At 38.9% G+C, this 18,747-nt stretch overlaps 1 protein-coding gene across 1 annotated transcript in view; it reads left to right on the top strand.

The window, feature by feature from the left end:
• Positions 1-18,747, top strand: part of LOC121952334 (unconventional myosin-XVIIIa-like) — an 86,557-nt gene that overhangs the window by 53,564 nt on the left and 14,246 nt on the right. The window contains 17 exon segments of the mRNA XM_042498940.1: positions 2,230-2,357; positions 2,934-3,088; positions 4,987-5,110; positions 5,254-5,454; positions 6,186-6,296; positions 7,224-7,245; positions 7,248-7,327; positions 7,517-7,663; positions 7,866-7,979; positions 10,302-10,418; positions 11,601-11,684; positions 15,106-15,187; positions 15,190-15,242; positions 16,367-16,420; positions 16,423-16,554; positions 16,643-16,782; positions 17,444-17,488. Coding sequence (XP_042354874.1) covers positions 2,230-2,357; positions 2,934-3,088; positions 4,987-5,110; positions 5,254-5,454; positions 6,186-6,296; positions 7,224-7,245; positions 7,248-7,327; positions 7,517-7,663; positions 7,866-7,979; positions 10,302-10,418; positions 11,601-11,684; positions 15,106-15,187; positions 15,190-15,242; positions 16,367-16,420; positions 16,423-16,554; positions 16,643-16,782; positions 17,444-17,488 — 1,789 coding nt within the window.

Raw genomic sequence — 18,747 nt, forward strand, 5'->3', positions numbered from 1 at the left:
GTTAGTCATGCGAGAAACTGCTAGTTGTCATTTGCACATGCAGAGATCCTTATTTAGGAAAATGAACATAAGACCAAAAACTGGGCGTACAGCCATTTCAGCGCAAACCCTGGCAGTTATCAATGTGAACGGGAGCAGAGGCTACAGTCAAATCTTACATCAGGTCTCATCTCATGTAAGTTTGAGTAAGTGTGAACTTGTGGTGCAAATTGGCATTAGACCACTTTCTGACTGACCCCCCATTTCATAAGATAAGATAAGATAAAACTTTATTGATCCCAAATTCACTTGTCACAGCAGCTCAAGCAGTACAGATAGGAAGGAGAAAGTGACAGTAGGACACTTATAAAATTAAGCTAAAAATATAAAATGTGTTTATACCTATGAGAATTTAGAAATATACAAATATAACAAAATAATATAAAGTACTAAATGGGCAGGGCTATACACACAAAACTATTTACAGGATATACACTTTTCACTTGTACATATATATGAGAGTTATATGGATAAATGGGCATATACATACTGATCGCTGCGCAGGATAATTGTGCACAGAGTTGTAAAATACACACATGGTGTGTAGCATTAAAAATACTTAGCAATATAAATACTAAGCCATGTAAGCAGAGATACAAAAAAAGTGTAAATGAGGTAGGGAAGTAATGAGTAATACAGCAGACATAACAGTGCTACATTAAGTCGTGCTGTTAAAGAATCTGACAGCTGATGGGATGAAGGACCTGCGGTAGCGTTCCCCCTTGCACTGTGGGTGCAGCAGTCTGCTGCTAAACGAGCTGCTCAGTGCACGCACAGTCTCATGAAGGGGATGAGAGGTGTTGTCCATGATAGATGTCAGCTTGGTTAACGTCTTCCTTTCACCCACCTCCTCGGTGGTCTCTAGGGGACAGTCCAGGACTAAGCTTGTTCAGTCTTTTGCTGTCCCTCTCAGTGCTTCCACAGCACCAGCAGATGACTGCGTAGAGGATGCCAGATGCTACCACAGTGTCATGTGTCCCTCCACCCCAACCCCCTATAATGCGTAAACAAAATCCACACTCAGAGACTAATTTTAAATTCTACACACAAAATTACAGAAGATAAAACACTTAGAGGACTTTTCTCTCTTTTTGTAATCACAATCTTTGTCATCAGTGTTTTTAAATATTTGTTTTCTCCTCCCCAATTAACTGGCCTCCGTGACATTTGCAGCGGCTTGCAGAGACCTGCCTAATCGGCATGTCAGCTCAGGTCAGCAGCATCATTTACTGAACTGCTCATACCAACATTATGTGCACAGTTTGAAAAATCTTCCTTACACCAACTGTGGCTGCAGGAATTAGTGCCGTTGTTTGACTGTTTCAGCGGGAGACATGGCAGCTAGACTTGGTCACATAATGCTATTAAGTATATTTTCCAAGTTTGGGATTTACCGCCAGGGGATTAAGATGTTCGCTCCCAGGCGTACAACTAATGCCTGATGCTGATTGGTCCCCACCTGCTGGGAGAGAGAGCTCCAGCAGAGAGCACATTGTCCGTGAGACTTTTTTTTTTTTTTACTTTTTTCTGCATTCCCACACCCCCCTTCAACCCACCTCAGCAGACAAGCCATTACGGAGCATATCAGAATTCTTAGATGAATGAGAAAATAATCGTTGGGATCAGAGCCGGTGGCCCTGCAAGTTGTCATTATGCTATATATATGCTAATGAGCAGTACTGATGGAGGAGCTGGTGTTGGTATGTGAAGGAGAAATGGACAGCCTCTAAAATGATAAGGCTTGGAAATGAACCTGAACCTGAATATCTGCCCGGCCGCTGTTATACTTCTGATAGCCTCTGACAGCTCCAGAATTAGGGTCGGCTAGAGAACTGTGGAAAGTGCCACTTAGACATGTCCTTCTTTAACTACTATTGTGGTGTGCTCAGAATTCTTACCTCAGGTTTATCCAAGATTAGAGCTGAAATGCAGAGTCTGCTTTGTAGCTTCCTGTCCAATTTTTTGACCTCATACGGCCGGGATTTGATGAAAGGCGTTTTATTTCCTGAAAGATTATATTATTTCAGTGCTTGAATATGATAGCCATCGCAGTAAGTACAGCACACCCTGTAATCCACAGCATCCATCATTTCTGAGCTTTTTTTCCATCTGTGGTAGACCCGCATTAAAGGCAGGAGACACCCAAAATGTCACACAGACATTTTCTGAATTGTGTGTCTTTTCTTGCAGGAGGCGAGTGGCGGATAAAATACAACCGAGCCATTCGTGAAATGGACTTCACCAAAAAGAAACTCCAGCAAGAGTTTGATGAGAAGCTGGAGACGGAGCAGCAGAGCAAACGACATGTTGAAAGAAGGGCAAGGAACTTTTTATAATATTGAATTACCAAGCCATTCAAGATTATTTGAACAATGTAAAACCTGAGTAAACTGGCTTGGTTTCTTTCAAAAAACATGGGAAGAAGGCAATGAGTTAAATAACAAGAAATGATCCAAAAATTACCAAAAAAATAGTAAGAAGTTACAAGAAAACCATCTGAAAATAAACAAAAACAAAAAAGAAAAAAGCTAAGTAAAAAAAAACAAACAAACAAAAAACAAGGAAATTTCCTGAAAAAAGTGCTGAAAAAATATAATAATTCTGTAACATAATTTCTAAATATAATTAGGATAATTATAAATATGGCTTTCAGGACATTTTTCCTTTTTCCCTTAAAAATAAAAAAATAAAAATGAAATCTTGCAATATGCGAAACATTTTCTCCAAAGTTGCTCATTGCCCTTTTCCCACATGTTTTCAAAAGAAATCAAAGGGTTAATGTTTGGCTGCTGCACACTTGTGGCCAGCTAGTTCTGTAAATATAATAATGATATATATTGAACCTCATGGCTGAATAATAAAAACGTGTGTGTTTGTTTGTGTGCACACTGCAGCTGGCTGATTTGCAGACAGATAATGAGGATGTGCAGCGCTCTGTGCAGCAGTTGAAGAAGAAATGCCAGAAACTGACGGCAGAGCTGCAGGACACCAAGCTTCACCTGGAGGGCCTGCAGAGCCGCAACCATGATCTGGAGAAGAAACAGCGGAAGTCAGTTTCATTCGCCGGCTATCTATCCGTCTATTTCTCTGTCTTTCTGTCTTTCAGAGACACTAAATAACAGAGAACATATTGCTCTTTTCTCCTTGAAAGGCCGGGTGCAGACACTCTGACCCGCCCCGGCAGAACACTAACGTTTTCTTTAATTTGAATAGTGACTGAGATGTTCTGTAATCTGTGGAATTGCATTAGCTGAGAAAATGACTCAGACTTTAAGCACTTGAGAAGCTATCGCTGTGGCAGAATGTGATCTCTCCCCTGTGGCTAATTGAAGATGCTCTGTGGGTGAAATTATTTTCAGCTGCGCTTCAGAGAGAAAAACAGGGAATTACAACGAGCTGACAGCATGAAACACTTAGCTGTTAAGTTCACTAACCATAAGTGCTTCTGCCCCAGACAATTGAAGAAAACATTTTGCACATTATTACAACCCAAAAGGAAATTGATGGCTAATAGAAGGGGATAGCAGTCGGGGCTAAAATAAGAGGTGGTGCCTGAGCTGTTGCCGGGCTCTGTGTCCACGATGTCCTCAGATATTGAGTTAGCAAGGCTTAATATTTTAAAATGTTAATACACAAATAATTTGCATCACTTCACAAAACCATGGCAATATATGATGACAAATGATTTAATGTAGTTTTTTTCTCTTGCATTTCCTGTCGCCCTCAGCCTTTCGCAAATTGGCACATTTTGGCACTTTGTGTAATTACAGATACACGGCAGATTACTATGATGCTGTTGCCATCTGGGCAACAATAATGCCCTCCCCCCTGGTCTATTCACTAAAAATAGACCCACGTTTTCATTTTTTCCACAAGCCATTGAAGGGATAGTTTTTATATCTTTAGGAGAGTTGGATGAAAATACATGTTAGCCTCCTAAATAAAGTCCCACCTCAAAAACTCAATATCGATTTAAATGTAGCCTATATTTATAATATTTTCACTGCATTAACTCGCTGTAGGCAGCTCTTTCTGGGGAATCTGTTAATGACTTTAGTTCTCCATCTGTGATCTTGTCAAAACCACCAGACTCCATTGACAAAAACATTTTATTTATTCATTTTAGTTCCCTGAACACTTGAAGTGCTAGTCTACTGCTGCTTCGAAACACCAGTTTGTTTCAATTATTGTGTGATGTGGAAAGAAAAAACATTGGACTCTTGGTCAACCTTTATTTGGATGAATAATAAAATAAACTTGAAGAGCCACAGTTGATTTATGAATATATGAGTCAAATGACAACACAAATTAGTGTACAGCACGTACATGGACAAAGACATCCAAAAAAATAATATTATATTTATATTAATAGGTGACAAACAAATTTCAGACACTTATATTTATAATTTTAAAAATGTTAAAGAAAAAAAGTATATTAAATATTATTAATAATTTTTATTTTCTTTTAGCACTTTTTGTTAGATAACTTTCAGCTTTTCTTTTTTTATTTCAATTTTCTTTTTTGCACTTACTCTCATTTGGGGGACTTTTTACTAACATCTTTATAAAAGCAGTACATATTTTTAGCTTACGTCATGGTACTCCTGCCTGCTTCTCCAAACTGGGCGTGTGCTGCCTGACACCTAATGTTATACACTGACAATGTATAAGTACACTTCAAAACATTCAAATTATCCCTCTAAGTTTTTAAACCTGTAATGCACTAGCAGCTTATCCCCTATGCACTGTGGCCTATTAGTGACTTCTGTGTTTAACATGTCAATATTTGACTTTGTGATATTGTGATGAAATGCCTTTGTGATTATGCTGCAAACCAATTTCCCCACGGAGGCAAATAAAAAAAAAGTATCTGCTTAGCCTCATGGAACTCTAGTCTTTTGTACAATCGACATTTTGCTGAGCAGTGTATCTGTGTGTGTGTTCCAGGTTTGACCTGGAGCAGAACCAGGCTCAGGCTGAGGTACAAAGAGAAAGGAGCCAGAGGGAGAAGCTGGCTCGAGAGAAAGACATAATGACTGGTGAGATATTTAACCTCCGCCAGCAGCTGCAGGTAAGCTACTTTACACTACAGTGCCTACTTCAAATGTACTCTGATGTCCTCTCTCTGGGACTGCATGTCTGTTCTCTCTGCTTTTATTTGACATAACTGGGCTGGTCCAGATGTGCGCTTCACTGTGTCTCTTCCGCCTGCAGGACAAGGAGAGTGAATTGTGCACGGCGAATATGAAGGTGCAGCAGCTGGAGGCGGAGCTGCAGGATCTGTCCTCCCAGGAGTCGAAGGATGAGGCCTCGCTGGCCAAGGTCAAGAAGCAGCTCCGTGACCTTGAGGCCAAGGCGAAAGACCAGGAGGAGGAGCTGGACGAGCAGGCTGGAACCATCCAGATGCTGGAGCAGGTACAGGGTGGTACAGATGTGCTATTTCATACCAGTATGGTAAAATATTTGAGTTTTTACAACTAAAAGCTGCTTTTTATGTGATTCAGTTAGGTATGTTTAACCCTTTGAAACTTGAGTATATTGGGTGGATTTCTTTCAGAAACATGGGAAAAAGGCAATGAGCAAATTAACAAGTAATGACCCAGACTCAGCAAGATACTTATCACATGATAAGCAAAAAAAAAAAAAAAAAAAAAACAACAAAAAACAGAAGAAAATTATGTTGGAAAGAAAAAGAGGAAAAAAATGATTTTTAATTTTTTTTCTGTAACATAATTTTAAATTTATAATAACTAGAATTATGATTTTATAATTTTTTTTCCTTTAAAAAATATCTAAACATCCTGCCTCCCTCATCACCTAATGTATTTTTTTTATAATAATATATATTTTTTCAATTTGTGGGAGTTACTCATCGCTTGTTGTTTTTAAAAGAAATCAAAACAATTTTCTCAGGTTTCAAATGCTTTGTGACAGGTGTCTGAATGCAGCTCAACAAAAGAAAGTGATGCCAGTCCAAGTGTTAAAGGGTTAACAAATCATTTTATTAGAAGCTTCCTTTTATTTTTTGACAGATGGCAGAATTCTCGTTCTGGAACAAAAACCAAAGATTTTTGCTCCTTTTTATTTTTTGTGTCTGCGTTTACTTGATGTGCTGTTTCATGTGTGCGTCCTTGTCTTGTACTTAGGCTAAGCTGCGGCTTGAGATGGAGATGGAGAGGCAGAGGCAGACCCACTCGAAAGAAATCGAGAGTAAGGATGAGGAGGTAGACGAGATCAGGCATTCCTGCAGTAAGAAGGTGGGTGCTGCTCATTCTCACTCATACAGTATGTGTGTACAATTGTCCTGTAAATAATATAGTTCTGTATCCTGAACTAGTAATTAATAAGATCAAAGGCCTGAGCCAAGAAACAAGTAAAAGCAAATATGGCCACTTTTGGCTCCAAAAGATATTTTGCTTTAAAACGCTATTCCGAAAGCCAATGGCGTGACGTCACTGTAGCTACATCCATTATTTTTGCATTCTATGGATGCGATTGGATCCTCTAAAGTTAACTTGATGTGAAGCAGTTTAGTTGCTCAGTGTAACTGGTGATTTATCCCGGTAATGAGTGAATCAGCTTTATACTTATATCAAAGGGTTAACCCTGCTAACCCCAAATCTTGCTGTGAAGCGCCGTCCTCTGTTCAAGGCAGAAGTGAGAAAAAAACATCCAAACGTATTTGAAATTCATTGTCCTTAGAGATTTATGCATAGCCCAACTTAATAAGTTCTTGAACTGTTTATTCCAAGTTCATATCAGACTGTGTCCCATGTGGTATACAAATATGCTGCATTCATCAGAAGGAAAAAAAAAAAAATTTTTATCATATGGATGGATTATACACTGCAGAGGCTGCCTCATATATTATATATCCAGCACAACGTGGGCTAAAAATCTAAACATCCACTCAACACAGTACATGCATATTAATAACAAAAAAAAAAATACTGTTTAGAATACAGATCGTATTTTCATTTGTGTCTGTATTAAATTGAGAAATAAAATATTCAGTTCTGGTGATGGATTTACAGGCAAGCTGATCCGCTCAGAGGGGGACCCATTTGTCTTTGACGTGCGAGAGCAGCCATGTCTAACAGGACGGTGGATGCTGTTATGTCTGACTTTGTTTATCACTGATCGTCTGTTTGTGCATCCTGACACTCTGCTCATGTGTCCTGCAGCTGAAACAGATGGAGGTGCAGCTGGAGAGGAGTATGAAGACAAGCAGAAAGTGCTGCGTGAGAGGCGAGAGCTGGAGTCCAAACTGCTCAACGCCCAGGACCAGGTACTTCCATCACTCTGCCTCTGGTGTCTGTCAGTGCAGTTAAGTGTGTGCGATTTAGTGCGCACCATTTCTTTTCATTGCAAAGAAACTGCTCTGGAGTCTGGAGAGGTGCTGTGGGTTTTCAAGGAGGACAGAAATATAGAGTGTGTGTAACAATACTGTCTAGAAAAGGTGGGTTTTGTTATTTAGGTGAGTCAGAGGGATGTGGAGACGGAGAAGAGGCTGAAGAAAGACCTGAAGAGAACCAAAGTCCTGCTGGCTGATGCACAGATTATGCTGGACCACCTGAAGAGTAACGCCCCCAGCAAGAGGGAGATCGCTCAACTCAAAAATCAAGTAAAGCACCCCATCAAACACTCTACTGTGTCTCATACTGATACAAAAAAGTACACTTTTGAACCTGGTCTACTCTCAGAGTATGCACATGTTAATAAATCCCCTTCTTCTTCATATTCAGTTTGGATCCTTGATCTTGGCCTACTAATGCTTGTCCCTCACCTCCTCCCCGCTGCCTTTTCCTTCCTCCTGTTTCTCACAGCTGGAGGAGTCAGAGTTCACTTCCGCAGCAGCAGTCAAGGCTCGGAAGAGCATGGAGATTGAAATAGAGGACTTGCATATTCAAATGGAGGATGTGGTCAAAACTAAGCTGTCGGTGAGTTTGTACGCTATTTGTGTCCTCAGAGTGAAACATATAACGTTTACTGGAATTTTACTAATCCTGTTCCAATTATTCACTTGAGTAAGCTGAATGCCAATCAGCTCTGCATATGTTTCTAACACGGTATGCATGATATAGATTTTTTTCAGCTGATACCGATAATATAACAAATTATTTCACATTTTCGTATTTTAGAAAGGAGTTTGCAACCTATAGATTATGTACATCTAAGCAGCATTTCCCATGTAATAAGAATCTCCTCTTAAACAGTGCTACAACATTATTCCAAGTCTGCTGCACCAAGTTTGACAGAGAGACTGAATAAGTAAGATATATAAAGAGAAGAAACCACTGAAAAGTTTTCAGAGACCTCTTTTGCTGTTGCTGTCCACTGTTTACCTATTTTTCGATCTGTCTGTAATGTTGCAAGGACACACCAACTAAACAACCTCCACATGCACACACAAAAGCTAACAGAAAGGCAGACTGCAGTGTGTGCTGCACTGGTGTGTTCCGAGGCAGTGGGAATGCAGTCGATTGCCTATATTTAGCGGTATTAGCGGTGTTTGGAAAAACCTTCGTGCACGGGTTAATTTTGTTTTGAAAGGGGTAAATGTGTGGCTGCAGGTGACGACGGGGGATGTCAGCACACATCATTCTGTGTCCCCTCTCTCTAAATTTGGACGTTTTTGCGGGTCCATGAATGCGGCACCAGTGGAACTCTTTTTAAGTTCCTCTTTCCTTTTTTTTAAGTTTACCACATTGTGGATAATTGATCAGTCAATCGGGTCAGAGCTGATCAGATCAGATCAGATTGACTAATAAAAGAGAAGCAGCTGCTACATAGTTGAGAGCGCAAACTTTTAGACCCAGCACAATCAGTGATTAAGTTTCACTTTCACTGCAGCTGGTCTTCCACTGCTCCATCTGTGCCCGGAGCACGCATTGCATTCCGAGAGTCTTGTAGCCTACTAAAAAGTTTAATTTGGTTTTGCAGTAGTAATAATTTAAACAAACAAAAAAAATACTTGTTACGATATGATATTCTCATGCAAAAATATTGTGATTACAATTTTTTTTCCTCACAGCAACTGTTAGGAAGCCGTGGCGCAATTGTGTTGTGGTCCTCTAAAACTCAAACATGCCGTTTCCATCCATGTCTAAAACGACATGTTTTGCTTGCTTGTCAGTGTGCTGCATTTGTTTCTTCTTCTTCTTCTCTTTATTTATTAGTGGCTTGCAAATCAGCTTTAATGGTGTAGAGCTACCCGCTGTATCTGGGTGCATAGATGCTGCCCCAAGACAATAAAAGATATTTGCCTTTGTGTTATTGGCTCTATTTATTGGCTATAATTTTATTATTGGAATAAAAATAATAGTCCTTTTTTTTTTTTTTAAATTTCCCATCATTGGTTATTTATCAGCCCGGCATATATTATGCATACCTCTTTCTAAAACAAAAAGCTTTGTATGCTCATTATGAATAGTTAGCATAGTATCACACACATTTATAGATAATATAATACCTTTTTTTCCTCTCGTAATGCAGAAAAAGTTTTTTGATTAAAAAAAAAACTTTATGTAAATGATTTTCACATCCCTCTATTTGCGAGCAAATGAAACCCAAAACAACAAACAATGTTTAATTAATGGTGGGGGGGGGGGTGGCTTTGCCTATCAAATTCACACTCTAAAAATGCAGCGGGGCTCTAACATTAATATGCATGCATTACCAAGCCATGGTGGGATATTAAAGTTAAATGCCCTTTGGCATATATCTGATTTCAACATTTTCCACTAATGGATAAATAAGCTTTGTCGACTGTTTTTTTTTCTCTCCATCTGCTCATTAATGGCTGTCTCATGAGAGCACCGCCTGCATGTCAGTCTCGTAGACTGAGGATGTTTGTGTCTCTGGGGACGGCACACACAGTGCCGTGCGCCTGTGCTTTGCCTGTTAATTGCTGCATTTATGGCAAGGGAAGGTCTTGTAAATGTCTCAGATTAGAGAATGCATATTGAGGGCCCCAAGTCTCTCTCCTCCCTGAACACAGGATGAACTCTAAATAGGACATCACCAGTATGCTGCACTGGCTGCACTTTTCCCTGCCTAAATGAGCCAATTGATTATCTCCAATTGGTCTCATCCTGCAGCCAGAAACTCTGTCCAGATTGTGTTTCATTGCCATCAGATGAGATTCCAGGACGGCCACGGCCTGGCCAGCTAATGACCGTTTATCATATTCAACAGCTCATGAATAAATCCTGTCGTTCTATACTCAATTGTGTGTGTTTTCTGCTAATTTTGCCCTTCAGTTAGAGGAGCAGGTCAGCCGTCTGCAGAGAGAGAAGAATGACCTGCAGTCTCGTATGGAGGAGGATCAGGAGGACATGAATGAGCTGATGAAGAAACACAAAGCTGCTGTTGCCCAGGTAACCCAACATGCCTTGGTGAGCAGTTTGGATCCCTGGGAAATAAGGTTTTTGAATTCCTCTCTTGAATTGATTGATTCTCACAAATAGATCAGACAAAATTGTTGTAATTCCTTTAATTATTTGGACTTTTTAATTGTATTTAGTTTGAGAAAAGTTGTCGGCATTAACATTCTGTTCTTGTCCACATTTTTAAGAAGAGTGGCTTTGAGGTTTGGAGGACATATTCCCCTCTAAACACAGTGTGTGTTCTGCAGTTGGGGGGATGCAATCTGTTCTGCAGCAGATCACATGACAAATGGTTTGGCACGGACATATTATGTTCATTAGCCACTGACATTAAACTAGATTCTTTCAAAAACACTGGAAGAAGGCAGTAAGCAACAAAAGAACAAAGCACCCCAAAATTAGCAAAATATTAGTAAAAAGTACAAGAAAATTATGTGAAAATTAAAAAAAAGACAAAACAAGTTTAAAGAGAAAGGAAAAGAAAAGAAAGGAAAAAAAACAGCAACAACAAAAAAGGCAAATAAGACTTGTAAAAAAATAGTTAAAAAATAGTAAATAATTTAAATAAAAAATAAAAACATAACTTCAATGACTTAATCATGATCATTGTAAATCTAGTTTTTCATAGCTTTAAAAAAATTCTAAATCTACTAATTTCTTGCAATTTACGGAACATTTCTTGCCAAGCTGCTTATTGCCTCTACGCACCTGTTTTCTGAAAAAAAAACAAAAACAAGAAAGAGTAAAAATCAACAAACAAGGCAAACAAGACTTGGTAAAAGAGCTTAAAAATGTATATAAATTCCGTAACATAATTTTAAATATATAATTCTAATAATTATAAATATAGTTTTTCCTTTTAAAAAAATTAAAAAATAAAATATACAAATTTCCTGCAATTTGCAGAACACTTCTTGTCCATCTGCTCATTGCTTTTCCCCCCATTTCTGAAAGAAGTTGCACCAATTTTCTCAGGGTTCAAAAGGTTTAAATACTCTTGAAAGGTGCCTGAAAGCATCAAAAGAAAAGTGATGTCACTCCAGGTTTCAAAGGGTTAAAAAGGATGTGTTTTTATACAGGTAATTGAAGCATACATTGCCACACTTTCTCCCTCTCTCACATACATACACACCCAAATTTTTCTGACATTGCATTTTTTTGTGTGTACTCCAGTCTGCCAGGGACCTGAGCCAGATCAGTGACCTGCAGGCCCAGCTGGAGGAAGCCACAAAGGAGAAGCAGGAGATCCAAGAAAAGGTACAAGGAAGTATTCATAAAGCACCATATAGCTGCCTGCCAGTACCCTGCCCGCTCCCTGCCCGAGCCTCAACACTTCTCTCTGATTAGACCTTGGCTTTTTGCTGAGTTTCTCTGATTATTGTGACCAAAAAAACCCAACCCTGCTTCGTTTCTGTGACAGCTTTCTTCTCAAAATCACAATGCAATTTGCATTTAAATAGTAGGAATCAAGTTTTAGAGTCAAGCAGAGGAATTGTTCTTTTACCTCTCATATTTAAAGCAAGGGTCATGTACACAAACTCAGCGGCTTGTTTCTGTGGTTTAACCAATTAGATAAAATGAAAGCACTCATTCCGGTCCTTTCAACGATTATCTCTCCACTTGGAGCAGCAGCGTCTGTCTCAGCAGTTTATCTCATTTGTGGTCTTGTTTGTCATCCAAATGCCAATGCGTCATTTTATTTTTAACAGAAGAGTCTCTGAAATGAAAAAGGTTGGAAATTGGAAACAAATATGATTAGAAATACTCTGAACAAAGGTGTCTTTTTGTTTTCACACATGAACAAAGGGCCTCACAACAGAAGGCAACAGCAAAATCATATTTGAAATGTCACTCTGCTCTATGTGACTCTGGTATTTGCTAGTTGCCTTGCACACTCGCACACATCCACCATGCAGAGACAAGTGGCCTTGAAACATGTACTTGTGTGCCTTCGGTGTGTTGTTCCAACTGCAATACTCTACATGAGCATTTTATACACATATAGATTTATAAATACACCCTTTGCCCATATGGAGTTTGTGCTGTGTTCATGCAGAGTTTGTAAAAAGTCCATTGCTTATATTTTCAAAATGCTGTGCTGGCACTTTAGCTCCGGCATGAGTAATGGCAGTAGCTATGTGCTTTTAATATGTATTAAAGGTCCAGTGTATATTATTAGGGACATATATTTGCAGAAATTGAGTATAATATAAATAACTGTGTATAATCACCTGAAACTGAGAATCGTTATGTTCCCAACACCTTAGAGTGAGTCATTATATCTCCCACTAAGTTCACCATGTTTTTACAGTAACTCAGAAACACTTGCTTCAGGCTACTGTAGTTTTCTAACACGCTTGGCACACGAGAGACGTTTAATTTCTTCTCGCTAACAATTAGATGCCACTAAAGTCACAAACATTGTGAAGATTAATGTTTGTTTTGGTTGAGCCTTTGTGCATATAGAGATCTAATAAGAGCATGTGGGGCACCTTTTGCAGGCTTGCCAGTCAATGCATGTCCCTCTAAATTGACATTTATCACCAATAACTCATGGCTGACTGGGACACTCATGTTCCCCTTCTGGATGAACTGCAATGAATAGGTTTGCACAATCAATTGAAACACTATGAAAATTGCAACATGACAAAGTGCAAGAGAGAGGTAATCTGACAACATGCTGTGCCTTTATAAATGAGGCATTGTGGTGCTGCAGAGATGCCCTGACCTTCAAATCACATTCCAGATGTTAGGGAACATACCAGTTTGGTACAGACCAGAGCAAAAATCACATCATCATTTTAATTTATTATTTTATTCATTTATTTTGTGAAAATGAAATGCAAAAATTAACATTGTCACTTTAATCACAACATAAATCTCAATTCCATTGTGTGTCAGAATAATCCAAAATATGTTTCTGTTATCTTTTTGCATTGCATATCTTGTGGCTTTAACAACATCTCACATTTTCCAACCCTTTTTCACCATCATCAGATCAAAATTGAATTGATTTGTGAACAAAAAGTGTATCTGTAAAATTCCTATCTGCTTCAGCTGGACTCCTACTTTACTTAATTATTCATTTTCACAGTTTAACACTAATTTCCTAATGGTAGGATGCTAACACTAAATTGGGATGGTAATCATTATACCTTCTAAACATCAGCATGCAGTGTTTCCCACAGAATTAGAACCTACGTGTGGCGATCAGAGCTGATCAGAGTACACTATGCTCCGGGAGTGTGATGCAATTCATAACCAAGCGGTATATATATTCCGATAGCGCTTCTAATGAACAATCCAGCTCCAAAGATAGGAAATCAATTCGTGGTGGCACAAAAAAATCAATGTAGGAAACCCAGGCATGCTAACATTATCCTTGTAAACATGTTCACATTGCACAGCTACATCACAACTCTCTAACAGCTTTGGATTTGAATGATATGAATAATTTCACCTATTTCTGCACTGAATGGTTTACTGGCTGTATACTGTGCTATACTGAGTTTTCAGCTTAATAATTGAGGCTTGGCATAAATGTGGATTCACGAGGTAAAAAGGTTAATGCATTCAGGTCTATGTTGATAACAGTGCTTTTATAATGATAGCGTTTTTATAATAATAGTGTATTCTGATGGAGCACTATTTGTTCAGAGGATAACCTCTAAAATGTCACGTGTGCCAATTTTCCATGCATGCCAATTTTCTTTGCTGATAAATGTCCTCGTGGTTCAATTCAGCTCGTTTATTTAGTGCATAGCTTGCATGTGCATCACACATGCTCCGGCTCAGAGTAACCGGACTTGCTGTCTCCCTCTTTAAGTGTTGATATGCAGTCGACTAAACAAATAAAACCATCTGCCTTGAACAGAATGTGATTCAAATGTAATTCCACTAAAGGACAGACTTGAGCTCTTGCCACCCCCTAACAGCAGACCCTGTTTCTATTAGATTAAGCTATACGCATGCCAAAACTTTGGTCCACTCAGTTTTATGCAAGGCCCACCCATCAGAATATTTCTGGCTCCGCTAGAGACAAGCAGCAGGCTGTAAGGCATTGTTAAAACCTGCCAGAGAAAGCAGTGATAGCCATCTAAAGCGTCTGACCTTGAAGTGGTTATCTCATCCCCAGTAGGAGGGAAATCTAGCTTCTTTAGTAATATCAAAGGAGAGCTCCAAATCCTCCTTGTCTCAGAGCAAAGTCCCCCATTAGGTGCCATGCTGCCTCTCGGGCCGGGTTTTTGTTGTGACGTATCTTTCTTTTCCTTTTATCAGTCATGAGAAAACGATTCAGATGGAACAAACGTGCTTTGCATGAAGCGACGCTCTTTCCAAAAGCCTGTGAAATTACTGTGACTGGGTGTTACTCAGCCTGAACCACAAGCTCTTCTTTTGACCATTTGTGGTAGATTGGGGGGCTTATCTGGAGCTCATTATTCAGCCTGGATGCACAATATTTACATGTACCAAGGCGGATTCAATTTACACAAGAAGGGTGAAAAAGTGAACATTAATTTTAGTTTTAATACACACACATAACATCAGTATTCCGTTATCCTTGCTTAAGAGGAAGTGGGAAAGCGCAGGTCAAGGAGGTTGTGTGCAGTCAGCGCTGCTCCTCTGGGAGCGATTGTGTGTTTACATGTATGTATGTGTGTGTATGTCCCTCCTCCAGCTTCATTCGCTTCAGAGTCAGCTAGAGTTCCAGGAACAGTCCATGGTGGAAAAGTCTCTTGTGTGCCGTCAAGAGGCCAAGATCCGGAGCTGGAGACCAAGCTGGAGTACGAGAGGACACAGATCAAACGCTTGGAGGTGAGACGATCCTCGTGTGTGTGTCATAAATGTAATGCTTTGTGGCACTATAAATGCAAATTGGACATTTTATATTCTATTTAACAAGAAGTAGGGATGATTGTATGGCGCCCCTTGCTTAGCTCCATGTTTTTGAATCGCTGGTTAAGAAAAGCATCTGGCAAGAAATTAAAATATTTTTTATTTGTAGCTCATAAAAGTGTAATGCTCAAACAATCTGCATTTTTACATGCTTCAAAGAGACCAACTGTGATGGGCTAGTATGGGTAATACAGAAAAAAAATAAAATATCACAATGTTTTTTGCACAAATACCTCATTATAAATATTGCAACAATATCTTAGGGTTGACTAGTGTTGCTTTTGCAATATACTTAAACAGTAAAAGTTTTGATAAATAATCATAAGTTAGGTCGATATAATTACTACATGGGTAAAGGCAAATAATACAGATCTGTCACCAAAATAAGATGTTGGCATTATATGTTTCTGCAAACCACAACTATTTTACATTTGCACATTGCATATGTATCATTTCAACATTTCTAAAGTGACACAGTATATATATATATATATATATATATATATATATATATATATATATATATATATATATATGGCAAGTCATAGCTTTGTTTCCAGTTGCTATTAGACACTAAATGTAGATATTTTGTAGTGACCTTTTTAGGCACACATAATTTTTTGCCTAAACCGAACCACAGTGTTGTTGAAATGTAAAGATTCAGTGTAATCTAAGTAAGTAATACTGTGTATACTAACTACTACTACTACTACTACTACTACTACTACTACTACTACTAATAATAATAATAATAATAATAATAATATTAATAAAAATAAATTTAGGCTAAGACCAGATAAAACAGTTTGTGTAATAAAAATAAAATAAAGTATAATTTATGAAAGAGGGATGGAAACTGGAAAAACAACAGATTTACTGTAAAAAGCATCATCACTTTATTGTAATACCGTCTTTAAATCAGGAAAAGACAACAGTCAGGATATTCAGAATTGAAGTTGATATCTAGACTCATGTTTGTTTGCTTGTCCAAATTTGATGTTTGTATGAATAAGTTCACTCAGTTCCCCTCGAATCCTCCCCAGAGCCTGGTGGGTCGTCTGAAGGAGAATCTCGAAAAGTTAACAGAGGAGAGAGAAACCAACGCATCGCTGCAGAAAACAGGGAGAAGGAGCAGAATAAGCGCATGCAGAGGCAGATAAGGGACATGAAAGAAGAAATGGGAGAGCTGTCGAAGAAGGAGTCCGAGGCGAGCCGGAAGAAGCACGAACTGGTAAGGCCTCTCGAGGTGCTTGGAGGCTTGATACGATTCACTGGAGTTCGCACTAGAGGAGGTAACGGTGCTGTGATCCATTCACCAGGAAATGGACATCGAGAGCTTAGAGGCGGCAAATCAGAGCTTACAAGTGGACCTTAAGCTGGCCTTCAAGAGGATAGGTGACCTGCAGGCTGCCATAGAGGACGAGATGGAGAGTGATGACAATGATGACTTAATCAACAGGTACAGTGCCTCTCTAACCTTCTCTAAAACATGATACGATTGCTTCAGTAGATGTGTAGTGTGCTTGAGGGGATACTGCAGAGGCATGCGTACCGGCACAAGTTATCTTGCTGCAAGAAACTTAGAAAATGAGTACAGATTTTTTTTTTTTGGTTTCCTGTCAGTCACAACTCGTATCTTTTCATTTTCCATCTCCCACGCCTTCCTACATCAATTTCTCTCTAACTTCTTTTGTACTCTGTGAGTCACACTACACTTTGTCTTTTCTGCAAATACTTCTGATCTTTTGTCTCAGCGCGTTTTTTTTTTTTTTTTTTTTTCCCTGTTGGTTACCTCTTCCCTCTTCGCAGAGGGGTTGGGGGTTATGCTAGCTCCGAGCCCACTGAGGTAAACACCGACTGCAGTAATGCAGACTTCTCTAAAAAAAGAAGACATTACACACAGGATCTGTTTGAGGCCGACAACAGCAGGAGTTGATTTACCGAGTCACTGCTTTACAATGGATAGTTATTTTATGTGTGCGTGTAAGTGTAAAAGTATTTATTTGCTGTTATCTCATTTTGACCTCTTTTTCGCACTGTTGTTTGTGTATCTCACCTTCTCTGTTTTTCCCCTTGCCCACCCCCCCCCCCCCCCTTTTTGTTTTCCACACTTCTGGCAGTCTGCAAGACATGGTGACAAAATATCAGAAAAGAAAGAACAAAACGTGAGAATAGAAAATGCATCCTTTGTTTCTGTCATTATGTTTGTTTGCACGTTTTTCTCACCCATTTCAACCAGGACAGAGAGAATAATGCAGTATTCCTTATCCTCTGCATTTGTGTTGTTAACAATAACACTGTGAGGAGAAGTAATTTTAAACAGAATGGAAAGCTGCGTCTGTGTAGCATACATCTCTGATAAAAGCTGCGCTTAAAGGATGGCCCCGGCGTTTCATTTTCTTTCATTTTGTTTTGTGCGAAAGTGTCCGGAGGTGTCTGCACACAGTCGGCCTCATCTGAGATTTCAGGGCTTGTTTTTCCACCTTCAGAGCAAAAAGAACTTATTTGAAATATCTGATGACAAACAGACTAGAATCATAAACAGACGACCTCTCTAAATGACGCCTGCTTTTTCCTTTAAGCCAGTCTCACTGCTGTAGAAAATATGACCCAAATGAAAAACTGCTAAGTGTTGCAGACCTGCGGTAATACTGCATCATTGTCTCCAATGAATATTTTCATCATACACCTTCATCATACATTCATATGGATCTCGGGCTAAAGCTGTTTTGCACTCAGCACGACTGATTTTCATCTGTCTTCTGCTCCTTTGCTGTTTTTTTTCAGAGCACATGCAACAAGTCTGTAACTCATCGAGTTTGTATGACAAAACTTGCTGCAGATTAACATGTCGTTCATGTGAAATCAAAAATACTAATATTTAAGCAGATTTCCAGTATGAGTTGTTTTAGAGTTTGGATGACATCACTTAAATAAGAATTGTTGTACTGATTGTTTTCACCAGCCTTACTTCAAAGAGATTATCAAGCAATTTTAATGTTGCAGACAAATTTCAGAAGTTGGAGTAAAATCATTAGAGATGTACATCATTCATCATTCTGCGTCCCTCCTTGATATTGATCCTTTGGTGTAAAATGGTGCTAAAACTCAGTCCGAGTTGCCCTACGTCAATCTTTTTCTTGTCTTGACATTTCAACAAAATCAAGCATTTTTAATATTATTGTAAGTTTTTATTCTTGGCTCATGCAAATACTGAAGTTCAAAGATGTAAACACTGTCAACAACCAATAGGTGTGCTCTCTCCAGCACCAAATGGGATACAGCAAACCAGGTCAACAGTAAACAGAGAGGGAATTCAGACAGAGAACTGCTGACACATGAAACCTTTTATCTTATGTTTTTAGAGTTTTGTATTTGTGCTGACAAGGAATTCTTAATATTTCATATTTCTTAAAGGGAGTTT

Source organism: Plectropomus leopardus, chromosome 13 (genome assembly GCF_008729295.1).
Source record: "Plectropomus leopardus isolate mb chromosome 13, YSFRI_Pleo_2.0, whole genome shotgun sequence".
NCBI classification, from domain to species: Eukaryota; Metazoa; Chordata; class Actinopteri; order Perciformes; family Serranidae; genus Plectropomus; species Plectropomus leopardus.